The sequence below is a fragment of the Sprattus sprattus genome (assembly GCF_963457725.1).
Source record: "Sprattus sprattus genome assembly, chromosome: 17".
Taxonomy (NCBI): Eukaryota; Metazoa; Chordata; class Actinopteri; order Clupeiformes; family Clupeidae; genus Sprattus; species Sprattus sprattus.
Window position 1 is genome coordinate 21,842,982 of NC_137915.1, and position 18,484 is coordinate 21,861,465.

At 40.6% G+C, this 18,484-nt stretch overlaps 1 protein-coding gene across 1 annotated transcript in view; it reads left to right on the forward strand.

The window, feature by feature from the left end:
- LOC308378490 (RALY RNA binding protein like) overlaps positions 1-9,506 on the forward strand; it is a gene marked incomplete at both ends in the record, with an annotated part of 31,381 nt that extends 21,875 nt beyond the window's left edge. The window contains 6 exons of the mRNA XM_080855430.1: positions 6,726-6,801; positions 7,576-7,623; positions 7,826-7,989; positions 8,834-8,947; positions 9,200-9,366; positions 9,474-9,506. Of these exons, the coding sequence (XP_080711556.1) occupies positions 6,726-6,801; positions 7,576-7,623; positions 7,826-7,989; positions 8,834-8,947; positions 9,200-9,366; positions 9,474-9,506 (602 nt within the window). The remainder of the gene's footprint in view (positions 1-6,725; positions 6,802-7,575; positions 7,624-7,825; positions 7,990-8,833; positions 8,948-9,199; positions 9,367-9,473) is intronic.
- Positions 9,507-18,484: the final 8,978 nt, after the last annotated feature.

Genomic DNA, 18,484 nt, shown 5'->3' on the forward strand with positions numbered 1-18,484 from the left:
TGGGGTTCAATCTAATTAGCATTTGAATGCAGCTGTAAAAACCGATAAAACCTGCTTGTGCTACTTAAGCCCACTAAAGGCCGAATTATGCTCTGTTTTAGACGTAACGCGTAAGCACGTAAGATACATAACCCCCCCTTGCGGGGTAAAATATCCCCCCTTACGTGCTTAAGTGCGTCGCCCAAAATTCCTGACTATGCGACTAAAACACTACGGCCCTACACAGCTCGCAAAGGCTGTGATTGGCCGGCTACCACAACGTTTCACAGAGTCTCACGTTTCCGGGTTAATAGCATACTACAGCCTTTTTTAGACCCAGACATTTTTTTAAATCATGAATACCCTGCAGACCGTCTCACAAGCCTTTTCTTATGGATTAGGAACAAACATAACAGAAGAGGTCCAAAGACATGAACTCCTTTACAAATCCTCTTTAAACACTTATAGAATGCTTAAATTACCGCGAATTTATGGAGAGAATATCCCATTCTCACCCGCGATTGTTTGGAGAGAATGTGGTCATTCACGAACAAATAGGTACTTTCATATTCATTTTCCGCCACTTGTGAGTCATGGTGATATCTTTCATTGAGTTCATATTGACGTGAATCATCAATTGCACCAGCGAGATTGATAGAATGAGCCCGGTCTGCTCATATACAAAAGTTAACAGTAACCTGCCGTTACCTTAGAGAATATCCCATTCTCACCCGCGATTGTTAGGAGAAAATGTGCTAATTCACGAACAAATACTTTCATATTCATTTTCCACCACTTGTGAGTCATGGTGGTATCATTCATTGAGTTCATATTGACGTGAATCAATCAATTGCACCCGCGATTTTGATAGAATGAGCCCGGTCTGCTCATATACAAAAGTTACATAACGTGGGCTTAACTGATGGCCAGCACCATTGTAGTTACAAGCATTGACAACATGATGAGATTCTCTCACTGTTTACCACCTCATCTTAAATAATGTAACTCATAAACACATCGTTTTAAAGTAAGGTGACCAGACGTCCCCGGTTTCCGGGGACAGTCCCCGTTTTTGGTGGCCTGTCCCCGGCTGGAGCTGTCCCCGGAAATGTCCCCGGTTTTCACAGATAGACCCGGGATAGAAATTAAAAATTAAAAAAGAAAACAATGACCAAAACGTTTAGTTGCGTAGCCTACATACCACAGGCTCAAGCAAGCCAGCCAGCAGCCAGGGCAGCAAGCTCTCGCTCGGAGCTCAAAGATCTAGAATGACCGTTTTAGTATTTTGATTGGTGGAATATGCAGCGCGGTAGAATCTTTGCCATTGGCTTTTTTTTATTATTTAGAAAGAGATCGCGTTCACTCATTCATTCAGCCAGCTAGCTCTGACAATACGAGTATAACAAGATAGGATAGCATTGGGATAGGTTAGTGTCATTGTTTATCATCTATGTCATATATTTAACTCATGATCTACATATTCAACCCATGATCTACAATAATCATATTATTTAACCTATGATCTACAATTTGCAACAATGTGTGTGTTAAGCAGCAGCTATCTGTTGGTCAGATGTCAGTCACATCTGTAGACTTGCTAACTAACTTTGTTAACTTTTTAACATTAGCAGTGATACTAGCTACAGTACTATGATATTACAGTTTCACTAATCTGGGTTACTAGAGGTAGTTGGCAACTTGACATTAAATGAAACCACTTGAAAGCTGAGGAGTGCGGACTTACATTAATCACAAACCGTATGAGGTATGCTATCTCTGTCTGGGTGGCTCCGGGAACGTTGGTTTAAAAGCCGCGCAACCACTCTTCCCTGCCATCAATTTTGTTGTAGGCTTTAGATACAGCCTGGTTGAACACGAACGTTTTCGTTTTATATTGTATCAACATACGTTTTCAAATAGCCCTGGGCCAGGCTGTCAGATGTCTATTTTATCACTATAACATTATACTCAAAATCGGAAGAATATTTTTTTCTTTGTCAAGTTTAGTCAAACTGCTGATGTTATGGCAGTGGGTTGCGTTCAAGATGAGGAAGCAAAAACAGTCTCATCAGTTCAATTTTAAGCAGGAGGTTAAAAAATGTGCTAAAATATGAGTCATGTGCTTAGGCTACATAGATTTTCATGTAGGCTAGCCTAGAATAAGGGTAGGACTACATTACCTAAAAACTAAAACAAAAAACGTATGTTCTTGTGGTGGTCTCTTAAAAGACACTAATGAAATGTGTTTTTCCCCACATTAACTTCACATATTCTGCATTAACAAAGATGTCAACTGGAAGTGTGCCACAGAACTTGTTATTATTTAGATTATTCAGATCTCCCCCCTTCACCTTGACATTGCTTGGATTTTTTTTACTGAAATTGTATTTTGAATCTTTTTGTTTGTTTGTTTCTTAAATCACTTTTGGTATAGTAATACCTAAAAAAAACAATTCCAAAGATCATGGAGTGTATGGGCCTAATCTGTATTTTCATTGTTCCAGCTGATTACACAGAATATAGGAATACACTGCATTTAGTTTCCTCAATGGCCTTAACATGTTCTATGCTGGAAAAACATACACCTGACACCCATATGTGCAGACCAGTCACTTATCAGCCAAGCACAGAGGTTAGGCCTACTGCAAGGAAGCTTGAGTCAACGAGGTTCTTATCACAAAAAATTGGTTCTAATTATCTGGCAAAAGGTTGTTACCTTTACTACTCTTCATTTCAGCCACTTTGTGATTAGTTTTAAGATAAATACTCGTTGTTTGACACTTCCCCTTGCAATTTACAAGAACAAGGGTAAGATAAACTGCTTTATGAAAAAGGGCCCAGCCAGTGTCCCCGTTTTTCCGTTTACAAAGACAAAAACTTTACATGTTTTGGAGGTGTTAACGTATCTGAACTGAAATTGTCCCCGGATTTTGTCTCAGAAATCTGGTCACCTTATTTTAAAGCCTGTCGCAGTCATTAAAAGATGTCAATAAACGAACTTTTGCGTCATGTCTTTTTCGCCACTGGTACTGAATTGCCAACATTTGTATTTTGTGTAACACATGTAGGCTATTCATAACATCAAGCCTTTCGCCCACTACACTTTCATGCTCCGGTAAGTTTTTTTCCTTTGTCCTGCTGCAATAAATAGGCTTACTTAACTCAAAATAAATCTACAGTTCTGGCGTCAATTTGCTTTGCAACACGCAACACAAGCCTTGCAACACGCTCTGCGTCTAAAACGAACCTTAAATCAAAACTTGTCTAAAACAAGTTCCTTGTGTAAATTACGTGCTTAGGCGTTACGTCTAAAACAGAGCATAATTCGGCCTTAATTCGACCACTTCTGCTGAGGGAGAAACAGTTCTGTTGGACAAATGAGAAATTAGATAATTTTTTGCACACGTCTTCATTGAAAGCACTTCAGCTTGTCATTCTTCAGAGACGTGCAGACAGTGATGCATTTCGTATATGAAGAGATCAGTCGGCAACGCATCCTTTGTGAAATAAGTGTTGTCATGGATACACAACCCCTCGCTGAAGTTTTGGTAACCACCTACATATTTATGTGACAAACAGAAGGCTACATTTTTACATTAATGTACACATCACACGAATTTCATTCAAAAAATGGAATATAGTTTTGTATGTTTAGCACCGTAAAGCTACGTCTGTGTGAAAAATCAGAATATGTCATTTCTAAACGCAAGAAAAATCTTAGTAGGCTATAGCGTATTCTGTCTGCTGAAAGGAGTGACCACCACACTTTGAGAAGATAATTATGGAGAGTCTGCACTTATGCGCATATTTGTGTGTGTTTATTTGCTGACTTATTTCATATCTGACTGAAACAAATGAAACTACATATAAATATCTAAAAGTTAATACTATATTCTTTTCGCAATTAAATAACTGCCTAACGCGTTTCCCCTCTCGAAAAGCCTGAAATGGTTTAATCTTCCCTAACGCAGCCATCTCATTTAAAGCTGCGTGCATCTTTCACACTCACCGTACACTGAACTAGAAGAGCTGCCGACTGCTGACAACATTTCCCTGTCTAGAATCAGACTGTTTTCCTCACAAAATATGTACAAAGGCAAGCGCCGTGTTCAGCGACGTGAGTTTGCATCATTACCGTTTATCACGTGTTTTTATTTTTAAGTTGATGTCGCACCTGAAAACTGATGTAACAGCAAGATAGTAATGCTACCTGCCATGTAGGCTATTGGTTGTGTACGTGTGGGTATTCTTTGTAACAATGGTAGGCTACCTGCCGTCATCTTGCTTTTTTCCCCTTACGTTCATGTCAGTGATTTCGTTGGTCGTTTCGTCGGTGTTTCGTTTGAACGCAGCCCTATCGTACTGTTAGCCTACCATCATCTCAGAAAAGTAAGAGCTAGCTTATTCCTCTGAGTCTCAAGGGTCAGAGAAGAAATTAATAAGACGGCTGTGCCGTTCTTTTTGTCTGCTCTTTTCTTCGAAATAACTGGTGTTTGCGTGGGACACCCCCGTTGACATCGATAGGTGTCAGTCTCGCGGGCAGCAGCAGGACAGAACTATAACACAAGCGTGTTTTAGTATTCAATTCACGTAGGGAAATATAAGGTATGGGAGCTGTGCTTAAGAAGGTCGTGAAATTAGTGCAAAACGAAGATCTATTAAAGAATCTGCCAGTGGGAAAAACACTTCGTTGATGGCTAAAGCCAGGACAATTGCGATGATGATTTTGGCGTCGCTCTTCATTTCGTTCTGTTTGTTGGAGATGCATAAGATGGGGTGTGCTTCAACTGAAGCTTCAACCTCTGTGTGTGTATGTGTGCTCCTGCTTTAGAGAATGTATTCAAATTTGTAGCGATTTTCTGTGACTGAATGAATTTATCTACACGAGCAAGTATTATGTTTTTGTCACCACTCTGTTGAGCTGTCTCTACTCCTTTCATGTGTTTGCAAGGGCTCAGTAATATAATTAGTTAAATAGGAAGGGTAAGTTCAGTGGGGTTTGTAATTGTGTATGTTTGTGTGCGTGCGTGCGTGCGTGCGTGCGTGTGTGTGTGCGTGTGTGTGTGTGTGTGTGAGCGAGAGCGAGAGCGAGAGATAAATGCTAATGGTTGTATTGGACTGACCACCAGCAGTGCTTTATGTCGCCATGCATCACTGGTATCCATTTGAATAGAGACCTTTTATTCATTCACCTCTCACGCTCTCTCGCTCTCTCATTCTTTTTTTCTTGTTTGGGATGATTCGGATGATTTTCACCTCGTTTGTGGCATTGTTCAGTACACAAGTTAATGGAAGCCTAGTCAGTGCTCTTCAGTGAGCACATGTGAATTCGGGTGAATATATTCTTTTTTTGGACAGTGTTATTGTTACATATTGCCATGAATACATTTTAATTAGATTTTATGACCTTGGTTGTGAGTTTGTCGGCTGCATGCTGTTTTTTTTGTTGAGCTATTGTGGAGTCTCATGTTTTCTAGAAAAACATATAATCTACATTTGTTCGTGTAAATTAGCCTGTGTGTTGAAGACACTTTTAATACAGAGACTTGCAAAATGATCAACACCACCATCAATTATTTTTGACAAATGTGTAACCTGCGTTGTGTAGACAAGCACAGACCCACACCAAACTATGGAATGTGGCTTGCTGGCAAGGAGGCTTAAATCCATCGATGCTAATATCTGTTGCATTTGACCATTTCTACTTTCAAAGTTTAAACTATTTTATTTGAGGTCGTGGAATTTGCAATTTAAAAACGTGCTATATTCAGCCCGACAACTGCGCCTGGGTTCTAATTCTACCATATTGTCGGAGCACCTGCGCCTTCTCCGTTCACTTCGCTTGCCACACTGCTGTTAACGCCAGCCAATCGGACGCCCTTTGGAGCTGCATCCACGTCTCCCTGACCTGCTTCTTTATTGGTGACAGCCAGGTAGCGGCACTGTGCCCCAAGCCTCGGCATTGTTTGTCACTGTTATACAATGTAACCACTAATAAAATATCTCGGATGAGCCTGCAATGGGCCAAGTAGTTTAACTTAAAATAGCCCATAATTAAGCTTAAGACAAGCAACCTAGTTAGCTTATAAAACGAGACCATAAAAACAAGTAAACAAGTGTTGGGATATATAGCTATATATTTTTTTTTATATAGCTAACAGTCGGTGAGTGGATTGCCCCAATTTTTAACCTGAGCACCTGGCCCCCACAATGTCTATGCACGTCTAAATATAATCACACATTTAGCTGTAGAGTGAGGTTAATTATCTGCATAGCACTGTAACCACTGGCTACCGTTACACTCACCCCCTACACTTCATTCCCAATTCGGGTCAGGGCACCATTGTAGCTATTGTAGACAAGCACATTACCGCTCCGGACTCGAATTTACATCCTCGGACATTATAGGTGGGCGTGCTAGCACGGAGGTTAAAACCCATGGATGCTAGTGTCTGTCACTAGCACGTCTCTTAAAGTGTTGGGGAGTGAGGTTTATTCACTGCACAGCACTGCACCCACTTTCTACCGTTACATATTTCCACTACAATATTCATCTTTAAACCGCTCTCTTTAAACCTGTCTTTCTCTCTTATGCGATGAAAAAGTTAAATGTTATAGGCTATGTTTTTTAATGATGCAGTGATGTGAAAGTATGAGCAACTTATTTGATAATGGAGTGGTAAACCTCTCTCTCTCTTTTGTATTTCCTCTCGGTTTATGTCTGTATGTCTCTTCTGTGTTGACAGATATTAACATGGCTGGGGAGCCAAAGCTCTATCGACCAAAACCTGGGTCAAAGCGGCCTCTCTCTGCTATCTACAGGTGAACGTTTGTGTGTGTGTGTGTGGGTGGGTAGAAGTGTCTGCGTGCGTGTGTTCACAAGTTCGTCCAATGATATGGTTAAATTGGAAGCAATGCTGGCTTGGTAGCTGTCCAGGGTCCTGGAATGCCTAGCCTGGACTGCCCTGGTGATTCCCATTGACACTCCCAGAGACAGTTGTCAATCATCCCTTAGGGGAAATGTGTTAGGAAACATTATTTTGTATTGTGACAGACAGAGAAAGAGAGAGTGTAGGGAGATCTATAAATAAGTATAAAAAAAGAGTTAAAAGATAGAATGGTAGAGCAGCAAAAAGAGAACATGAGACAAAGAGTGGCTCACTGTTTCCCTGCAATAAAACATCATTTGACTCTTCCTCTGTAAACAAACAAAACAGCACAGTAACCTACAAAATCAATGCATATAGCCTTTTCATGAATTTGGTTTGTATGTGTAGTGTACCTTAAAGTATGTATGAAAGAGAAACAAAAACATTTCACATTTAATATTGCCTTTATTTGGACAAGAGAAAGCTTTTTTGTCCGTGTCCGTGAGATAAGGCAGCAGTTTGTGTTTACAGAAACAGCCTATTATCAGGCAGGCATTATCAGGCATGTTTATACAAGTTTATAATAGGGTAATTATTTGTTTATATATCACTATTGTTCTAGATTCTCATTTAAGCTGTATTTGCACATTAATAGTTTAGGGGGAGATAATGCTGTGTGTGCGCATGTGCTTTTGCTTTTCTCACATTTGCCCGCTTTTTTTCACAGCGGGTACGAGTTAGACTATGACTATTACAGAGACGATTTCTACACTCGGTGAGTGAACCTTAAAAGTCTCAGTTGTGAAACTGTGAGGTGTACAGTGTTTAAGGGCCGTACTGTGTATGTGTGTGTGTATTGCGTGCTTGAAGTTTAAATTGTGTGATTATCCAGAACCCATTGTGTGTGTATGTTACGTGTGAGTCTGAATGTGTTTTGTGTGTGTATGTGTGTTGTAACACAGTCTTGTCTGCCTCAGGGTGTTTGACTACCCTGGACGTGTGCCCCCTCCTCGAGCTCTCGTCCCTCTGAAGCGATCGAGATTGATGACCCCTCCCACTCGTCGTGGAAAGCCCTCCCTCCCAACAAGACACGCCTCCTCAAGGCCTCCTGGTCCCAGCCCGCTCTCGTGTGGCCCAAAATGTCAGTTTCCATGGAAAAAGTATTGTCAGAATATGTTCAAAAAGAACTTTAAACAATCAAACACACATTTTTGTGTCGAAACAGCATGTACAACATTGTTGTCATGATGATCTGTTGCTAGTCAAACTAGGGCTGAACGATTAATTGCATTTGCGATTAAATCGCAATATGGTAAAACGCGATTTTCTAACCGCAACGTCCGCGATTACAACGTGGTCTAAAAAAAAAAGATGGTAAATTTTGCACTCAGTGTTTAAAGCAGCATAACAGCTCAATTGCTAATTGCTAACGAGATGCTAGTGGCTCAAACTAGCAAAATCTCTTCAAATGTGCCTACTTTGACACTATGATAAACTAGATAGTCAACAACTGTCCTACCACAGTCAAACATCAAGCAAATGCAACACAAGACAAGGCAAGACGGCAAATAAGCTAATTACTAGTTACTGCATAACTATTACTGCATAATACCACTTTAAAAAGTGCATGCCTATAGTTTATACTTGACTTAAATTACTTAAATTACTTAAATGCACAGTGGCAAAGCCACCGATTTGTTTCTGTAATTAGCAGTTAAATAAAAATGTAAAATGTGGGAAAGAATATTTTACACTAAATGTTTCTAATATTGTGTTGGTCATATTTAAATCATTCATTAAGGGGGGGGGGGGGGGGGGGATAATCGCAATTAGATTATTTTCCCAAATCGTTCAGCCCTAAATTAAACTGGTGTGCACTCAGTAAAGCCTCAGTGAAATATAGAAATTCTAGAATTTAGATGCAGTGAAATTACAGGATTAACTGTATTTTGTGTGTGTGTGTGTGTGTATTTGTGCTCTCTCAGTGAAGTCAGAGCAGCTGCAGGTGATCAGGCGCGAGCTGGGTCAAGTGAAGCTGAAGGTGGACTCACTGCTGGGTCGGCTAGAGCGCATTGAGAGGCAGCAGCGCGTGGACACAGGTGGGTAGAACCCTAAGTGTCAGCATATGGATATGTATCTTAAACACTACGACATGAGAGACTATTAGCAGCACAGATATAATGCATGAAAGGAGGAGACAGAACTTGTTAACACACTTTGCAGTAAAAAAAACAGTTTGCCCTCACACATTAAAATGCTGGCATGCACTCATGCATACACTCACGCACACCACACACCAGTTCATCCCTCCATCTCTTATTCCCTTTCTCTCTCTCTCTCTCCTTGGGCAGAAGTACAGAGGAAGTATGAGGAGAGTTGTGATTGGCTGCGTGAGGAGTGCCTGTCAGAGCGGGCAGAACATTCTGGAGAGGAAGCATGTGAAGGGGAGGAACCAGAGGTGGGGGAGATGACAGATGGAGGAGAGGAAGACTATGATGAAGAGGCCAGCAATGACCCGGTATGGGAATGTGACTGTTACATGTGTGTGTGTACGTGAGTATGTGTGTGCGTGAGTTTCTGTGTATGTACTGTTGGTTTAAATACAGCTTTTGTTTACCTTTACAGATGGAGAATCATGTGTCAGATGTTGATAACTAAGCAAAGGTGAGATTAAGACATTTGAAATTTTGAAACTGGTGTGGTGACATTATATATGCACTACGCACTGAACACTTAAACTTAACACTGAACACTCTCTCACCCCTCCCTTTTGTTAGTGTCTGGACAAACAAGTGCAAGTGGGTGATTCAGTATATGTGTGTGTGTGCATGTCCATCTCAGGCTAGGACAGAGGACACAGCAGCATCCAGAGACACCAAAGGATCTTGGGAAGAGGAAGTGACATCACACTGTGAGGAATGGAAGACCACCAGCGCTCACAAAGACAGAATGCCAGGTCCATTCTAAAGATGGTCATTTCACACATACACAGAGACACAGAAACGTACACACACATGGTCATTCTGTGTTTGTATGTGCTGTGTATACATGCTGCCTTTTGTTTTAATTTGTCCATATAATATGTCTTGTAAATACTTAGGCACTTTAATAGTTATTTACTAACATATGAAAAACCTGAACAACAGCAACAGAAAGTGATTACAGTGCTTGGCTGTATAGGTCAGTTTTGGCAGTTAAGGATATAGCATTGCTTGCCAAACCATGACCTTCCTGTTTTTACAGTACTACCCTGCAGAGAATACTGCCAAGTATGTGTGTGTGTGTGTGTGTGTACGTGTGTGCATATGTTTGTCTGTCTGTAAACTGCCATTTTGAGCCAACTTACCTTATTCATATGCATACAGACTATTTCTCCCTCTTCTTGTCTCTCTGTCTTGTGCACATATTCTCTCTCCTTCACACACACACAGACACACACAGGAGTATGGTGGTGTATGCGTGCTATTTGATTTCACTTGACTGTTCGTGTACTTAATCTAAGATCAAAATGCAAAATGACCTTCATTTTACGTTTAACTTAAACACCTTAGCCACATGAACTCGTTTTTACACAGTATGTTGTCAGTGACACTGGAACATCTTCTGATTGTAGAGGATTTCTGTGCAGTCGTTACTACCTAGTGTTTTTTAGGTCATATAACTTACAGCATCATATGACTGTCTCCACTTGCATCCGGAGATTCTCCAGGAAGTGAATAGGATTTGAGTGGGTGAGCCGATGAGCTGATTGGTTGTGATATATGAAGGGAGATATGTCTGGTGGCTGCCTGTGTCTGCAAAGTAATGTGATTACAGTTCAACTGAACAGCTGCCGCTTGTCTCATTCTTCATGAATAAACACTCCACGCTCTATTTTTGTATGCAGGCTGAATGGGAGGGGATTGTGAACAGCGCTTGATTAAAGATGTGTGTGATGGCATTTCTCTTCGAGTGACAGGTCCTAATAATTGATATCTAAATTGAGGTGGAAACAGGGTTAGCATCCGTTTAAGAAAAACATTCAGGAGGTTTAGGTTCATATGTTGTCACTGTAGACTGCAGTTGACAGGAAAATGATGTCTGTCCCAGTTCTCTTTTTTGAAAGAAACCATACACAGATTCAAAATAATTAGGGTATTATCACAAAGGTTTGGCTTCATTTGTGTGTATTTTGAGAATGCAGACATTGGACTCATGAAATAGACTTAAAGAAGTAAGGAAAATTAACAAAACAAAAAAAATAACGTTGTATAGAAATGTAAACTTTTTGTAAAGCTATTTTTATGATGAGCATGTTAATTGTTCAAATGTATATTATTTTGTTTCAATTGTTGCAACAGTTGTATGGCTGTAGGCTGTATTGCTTAGAAAAAAATGAATAAAGTCACCATAGGAATTAATCTCTTATGTTACTCCTCTTCTGTTTTGTCAATGCAAGGTTGTTGATGGTGCACTTAAGTAATCACTTCTTGTACACAATTTCTGTTGGTCTAAAGACGCTGACTAGTGTTGTGTGGGTTGCAGCCCATTCCTTTTACTTAATGTGGGCTTATTTTTAATTAGGACTCCATTGCATCTGCCACTTTGTTGGAGGCGTATAAATGAGTCTCTCAAGTTTGAAGGATAAATCTCTCAAAAGCTGTCTCATCTTCATCTGTATCATCCAGTGTTTGTCTAAAAGACCTTCAGGCTTGCTTCTGCCAGCATAATTTAAACGTTTATCCTTCCCCAGGATACAACCCCCAGCACTCTCATCTAAAATGGTCTTATCTTTTGGCAACTTTATTTAACCTCCTCCAGCCTCATACAGTATTTATGTAACAAAATCCTCTGTCATTCTTGATCCAAGAACTGCTTGGAATGTTCTGTAGAAAATTCTGGGGTACTTTCCATAATATTTTTGTGCATTCAAGAATGACAAAATCAATGTCATGCCAGATCGAGGTCCCCCAACGTCAAGAGTCATAGGAGCCATGCCTGGTACTCAAAATTATTCAAAATGTCATTAATGATCTTGTCAGTTCAATGCTAAGCTTGTGCTAAGGGTGTCACTGCCAGCCAAGAAAACCTTTTTAACTTTGTAGCTTGCACACGTACCTCCAGCCACATCAGCCAAAGAAGGCTACACAAGCAAGGATGTAGTGGTCACCATAGACATGTATACGTAGACGCCGCCTCCACTGCTTCTCGGCGAAACGCGTCGCCGCCATATTGTTACAGGAGCTCTCTGACGTCAGAGGTCTGTCAAACGTGTCAAACAACCGCAAGTTGCCAGGAGCTGCGGTTTGTCTGGATACAAATCACGATAACCTTTTACATTTCGCAACCAATTTCATGGAGTATTCAAGGGTTTATGCTCTACGTGAAGTGTGTGAAAAAGATTTGCCTCTACATTACTTTGAATCTCGCTAGTTAAATCGCCAGTCATTCATGTGCATGGGTCTATGATAAACGCGCACCTGTCTTGCACAGCTCGTGCACTTTGAAAATACTGAGAAGATCTATAAACTATGGAAATAGTGCTTCTTTAGTTACTAGGTATTGACCATCATTAAGAGAAAGAGCATACATCAAATAGTGAGAAACTGGCAGTCAGTGTGTTTTTCATAGTTTAATAGTTCCTTTTCAAGTATGTGCATTAAGAAACCTTGAACAGTGCAATTGGCAATACACAGTTATTTCACAAATCAACATTACAAAAAAAGCTATATATTTCTATAGCAGTAAAAATATACACATCTCAATATATACATACACATCTCAATAGTTGAACTGTAATATAAATAACATAGCATATATATAATACAATATAATATAATGACTCAGTATAATGTGCAATGGAATAAAATATGATATATATAATATGTGATACAATATAATATAATGTAATATATTTTAAGTATAGGTATATATTCATATTATATAATATATATATATATATATATATATATATATATATTTGTACATTTGTACAATTTGACATATACAATCATGCTCATAACATTTTCAGATCTATGCAGTGCAATTGACACAATATAGAATTTCACACAATATATGATATAATATAATAATTTAATCTAGGCTAGAACCCTTTAAAAAGTATCGTATTTTTTCGACTGTTGCCAGTCTGTAATTGCAGCGTGCTCAGTTTTGCAATGTGGTGCAGCCTGATATTGTGGAATATGAATATATACCTATACTTAAAATATATTATATTATATTGTATCACATATTATATATATCATATATATGTTATTCCATTGCACATTATACTGAGTCATTAATTTCTTAATGCACAGTCATTCATTTCTTAATGCACATACTTGAAAAGGAACTATTAAACTATGAAAAACACACTGACTGCCAGTATTTCACTATTTGATGTATGCTCTTTCTCTTAATGATGGTCAATACGTACTAACTAAAGAAGCACTATTTCGATAGTTTATAGAGCTTCTCAGGCCGTGTCTCATAGATCACACTTGTGCCCCTGGAGCCCCAACTTGAGGGCTTAGGGCGTTCACACGGAAAAAAACGAAATGATTCAGTGCACTGAAATTACCCGGAATGCGCCCCTGAAACGTCAAAATATCCAGTGTGGAACTCATCGACACTGCTCGCCCTATACGGGCGCCATCTTGGCTACGTAGCGGAAGAGGAGGAGCCCGTTCGGCAGCATTTCATTTTATTTTGTAAAACAATGGCGGACGAGGCTACGGTGGAAGTAGCCGTAGCAGACGAGGCTACAGAACGTAAATGTAAGTATCAGCGGTAATTAAACACTGTACTGATATTAAATGTACTACTAACATGCCCTACTCAGATTAAAACCAGCGACATGAGTTTTTTGTTGAGTTACGATGGATACCGACAGTTAGCATACCTAGCTAGGTAGCATTAGATGCCATTGAATTTGCATGGCAGTTATGCTATGCTATAAGCCAATGGAACTTGGCTTGGCAGATAGATAAGTGTTTCCCCAAGTCTGAAGCTTGAAGTTATTTTCATATCTATACTTAGGAAGCACTGTAAAACTTAGCAGACGTACAGAATACATCTTTACCTTATCTTGTAACATTCGTTTCTATAAACAATCACTTAGCATTGCATGTTTAATTGTGATAGAAGCTTCGTTAGCGTAATGCTAACTTATATGTGTAATTCCATAGAGAACGCGTTCGCGACTAGCATCATTACAAGTGGTTTGCACAAGAAGTAATGTTTCTAAGTAATCACTGATCAACTGTTTAAGAAAATGCTTATTTCCGACCTCATAAATTGTTTGCCAATAACAGGGGAATTCTGATGTTTTTTGACCCATAGCCCTATTGTTTAAGGTCACTGTGGGCTGCCAGGAAAAATAACAAGAATGCTTTTTCTCCTACTGGCAGTTTGTGGAGAGATCGAAAAACAGGGCTATTGATTGAAAAACATCAGAACCCCATTTAAACAATTAAATTGAAGTGTAACATTGTATGGCTATTCTTGGTCTGTTCTCTGGTGAGGTGTCTGCAGGCAGCAGTGTGAGCGCTTGATGTGGTTCTGGATGTCCCTTCACCTGTATTCAAGCATATTGTATAGCCAGAAGCGATGTTTAATATAATAAGTGAAATGATCATGAATGTGGTTGAACTTCTTTAATAAAACAAGCTATTTTATTTAATACATACTAACATGTTTCTATTGTACTGTAAAGTATGTATGTGGCTTGAATAAATACTATAAACATACATATACATATAAACAATTAATACAATTTAAGTGTAACATTGTATGGCTATTCTTTGTGTGTTCTCTGCCCCAGAGACGGTTTCTGGAGGTGCTGGATGGTCCGCTGCTGCCCTCCCGACATCATCATCATCTAGCTCCAGCAGGTCACCGTTGGTCAAGCAGATGTTGTGGAGCACAGTGCAGCACACAATGAACTCTGGCACAAACTTCACATCCACCTCCAGAGCCTTTAGGAATATGGACCGGCATCGCGTCTTGAGAACCCCGACAGGCAGCTGTTGTAGCGAGCTTTGCGGTGGTTGCGGACAGGCTGCCTGAAGGGGGTTATGAGATGGGTTTGGACAGGCAGGGGTAGGCACCATTCCCAAGGATACAGTAGCCTGTTGGAGGATAAACGTGCATGGAGTGGATGGGGCTGTTCCTCAGGACCCTGGCATCGTGCACTGACCCCGTGTACCCCACGAACACAGCCAGAAATATACATGTGTCGTCACAGCTGGCCTGCAGCTGGATGGAGTGGAACAGCTTCCTGTTAAAATAATAGGCTGCATCCTCTGCTGGGGGGCTTCACCCTGACGGTAGCCCCAACCAACACTCTGTTGAAGGCTGCTGATCCAGCGAGATGGACGAAGCGGGCACCCAGGCATGGGAGTTCCTCTGCAGTTGGATGCCGGACCACTGTGAAGAGGAGTGCATGGATCTTCGCACTACCTGGTGAACGGAGGGCCATAGGAGGTGCCGCTGGCAAACCATCTGTGATCCCACTCAGTGCCCAGCACAGCACATGAGTGCATTGAAGGACTCCCTGGAGAGCCTGAAGTCGACCCTCAGGTCACTGTGGCCGTCAAAGTACAATACCAGCAGTGGCATCGAGAGATTAATTTGGCAGTGCCGCTTGGGGCAGGGTGACTGCTGTAGAGTATGTGGGGAGGGGGAGGGAAGATTACATTAATATATTAATATGCAAGTATTTTTATCAATAAAATCTTGTGCCATTGAGGTTTTGTAGTTTTTATTATTGCCTTTTCTGATGTATATTACAATTCATGCATGTTTGTAACAACAATTCATATGCCTTTGTGTTCCATTGCTAATTGATTCCTGTATCAGGGTAAACTTAACTACAACAGAGATGTGTATAAAAGTACAGTCAGTCAAGGTAGGCCTATTACTTTGCAAATTCAAGCAGATTGTGCCTAAGACTTCAGTGGATAATTCTTAAAACTAATTGAAATCTAGGGACATGTACAGATTTGTCGTGTTTTATTTATGGTGTGTATGTGAATTGCAAAGAAGTAGGCTTCTGACAGATAATTGAGAATGTCATTGCAACTACCACATAAGGTTAGGCTGTGAAGGTAAGGCTAAATGAAATGTACATACCAGCTGGAGTTCAGCCAGAAGACGGAGGTTCTTGCCAGGATTTCAGGGGTCAAGTCAAATGTTTTTATAAAGCACATTTAAAAACAACTCACACTGACCAAAAACACATCAAAACAAATAAAAAAAACAGAAGTGTGCCATAATTTCCACATGGGGTGGAGAAAGGGGTAAACTAGGGACAGTAAATGGACCAGAAGCACGTTTATTTTCAGACATGTCAGCAGGTTTAGATTTGTATTTTATTATTTTTTTTCTGTAAAGTTTCGCGGGTGGCGCGAGCAGATTTCCGTCCGTCACTTCCGCATTTAATTTGCGGGTGTCGCGAGCAGATTTACGTCCGTCACTTCCGACAAGTGGTAAACGTTGTCGCTGCCAAATGTGAGGACCTGCCTGATGTGAGGCCGCATGCGCAAACTTTGCGACACTATTGTAGTACAACGAGCCAGGTAATGCCGGTGGTGTAGGCTACAGCATGAAGTGGAATGACAAGCGCATTTGTTTACGTTTGAAATCCACCAAGGTTTATGATGTTAAGCTTCATGTTTATTGAATTATTAGTTAAGCAGTGCATTCATTAGCCTACTAGTAACAGTAATACAACATAGCCCCATATGTTGACACTGAGCCTTATGCTGTAAACCGTTGACAAAATTATAAAACACTACGTTAAATAAACCTACATTATGCGTTAAGAGAAGCCAGATACGTTGATATTAAACCATGTATGAGAATGCACGTCTTGGATAGTTTGCTCCTGAGCCTTCTGCCGTAAACCGTTTGTGTTTGCGCATGCGGACTCATATCAGGCAGCGGCGGACTCTAGACATCCTATTGGCGGACTCACATCAGGCAGGGTCCTCACATTTGGCAGCTACAAATGTCGATGTAAGTGTTCCATTTGAGTCAGCCCTAATCACCGACAAAGTGCACTACGTATGAAAGTGCACTGTACGAAAGTGCACTTTATGAAAGTGTACTTCCTAAAGGGCGATCTATGAGACACACCTTCAGTATTTTCAAAGTGCACGAGCTGTGCAAGACAGGTGCGCGTTTATCATAGACCCATGCACATGAATGACTGGCGATTTAACTAGCGAGATTCAAAGTAATGTAGAGGCAAATCTTTTTCACACACTTCACGTAGAGCATAAACCCTTGAATACTCCATGAAATTGGTTGCGAAATGTAAAAGGTTATCGTGATTTGTATCCAGATAAACCGCAGCTCCTGGCAACTTGCGGTTGTTTAACACGTTTGACAGACCTCTGGCGTCAGAGCGCTCCTGTAACAATATGGCGGCGACGCGTTTCGCCGAGGCAACGGGCTGAAGCAGTGGAGGCGGCGTCTACCTATACATGTCTATGGTGGTCACTAGTCAGCAGAGTTTAGCAGATCGTAAGTGACTTGAGTGCGAGTTAGCCAAGTCTGAGATAGCTCAGTCAGCAAACAGTGCTATTGATTTCTAATTATCTCGTTCATCACTGCTGACATCAGCGTGCTAAAACCCTTAAACCTTGGCACGAACAGTAAACGTTCCGCCTCCTCACCCCCTGCTTCCACCACACCTCAGGTAACTAGTTCACTGCATCTCCTTCTAAAATAGTATTAACCATAGACATGTATAGGGTATTAACACAACCATGACAACCATCACCACTTCTTTATTAATAATGGCTATGGGTGATTTTGACTTCCATCTGATATGCTATTTTAGAGAAGGATTTGACAGCATGATGATCATCATAACAACGCCTGTAAAAACAAATCACTTTTTGGGGGCTTCAAACTGTGAGGTAACTGGCACATATCTGTTTGCGTCAGTCACGGAGTGCCTAGTCAGCAGCAACCCCCCTTCCTTACTCACACACACACACACACACACACACACACACACACACACGCAGCAAATGGTTATCAAATCTAGACTTTAATTATTCCTGTTATATTAGGAGAGGGCTGAGCTGGCAAGACACCAGCTAAATTACCATCTTTAAATCAACATGCAGACGCGGACCAGACCCAGAGTTCATTTTCATCAGCTTGCCCCTCTGGAATATTAGTCTTCGAGCACGCAGACTCTTTTCATTACTCTGTACCGTTCAACCTTCACACCCCAGTGGCCCTGGCCGTCCCGCGGTCTACACTTGAATGAGAGAAAGAGTTTCTAAAAAAAGATTAAAACCGCCGCAAAATCCAATTTCGTATTCGCGTAAATTATGATTTGCAAATATTTACCCTCGCCTGGGACCTCAGAGCAAATCTTCATTAACATTTTATCCTCTCAGGGCCTGATACATGCATACATCTTTGATGGGAATATATTGCAATGAATGTGAAAACGGCAGTGCTGCATGTGGGTATTTGTTGGCTGGTTATAGCCTATACATTTCCCTCATTATTTACATAATGCTCTGGCAATACAAATGTACAAAACTGTCCATGCATATGAAGCCTGTTTAAATTTAAATTAAAAGGGGAGAGAGCAAATGACATTACAGTCTCTAAAAATTCTCTGTTTAAAT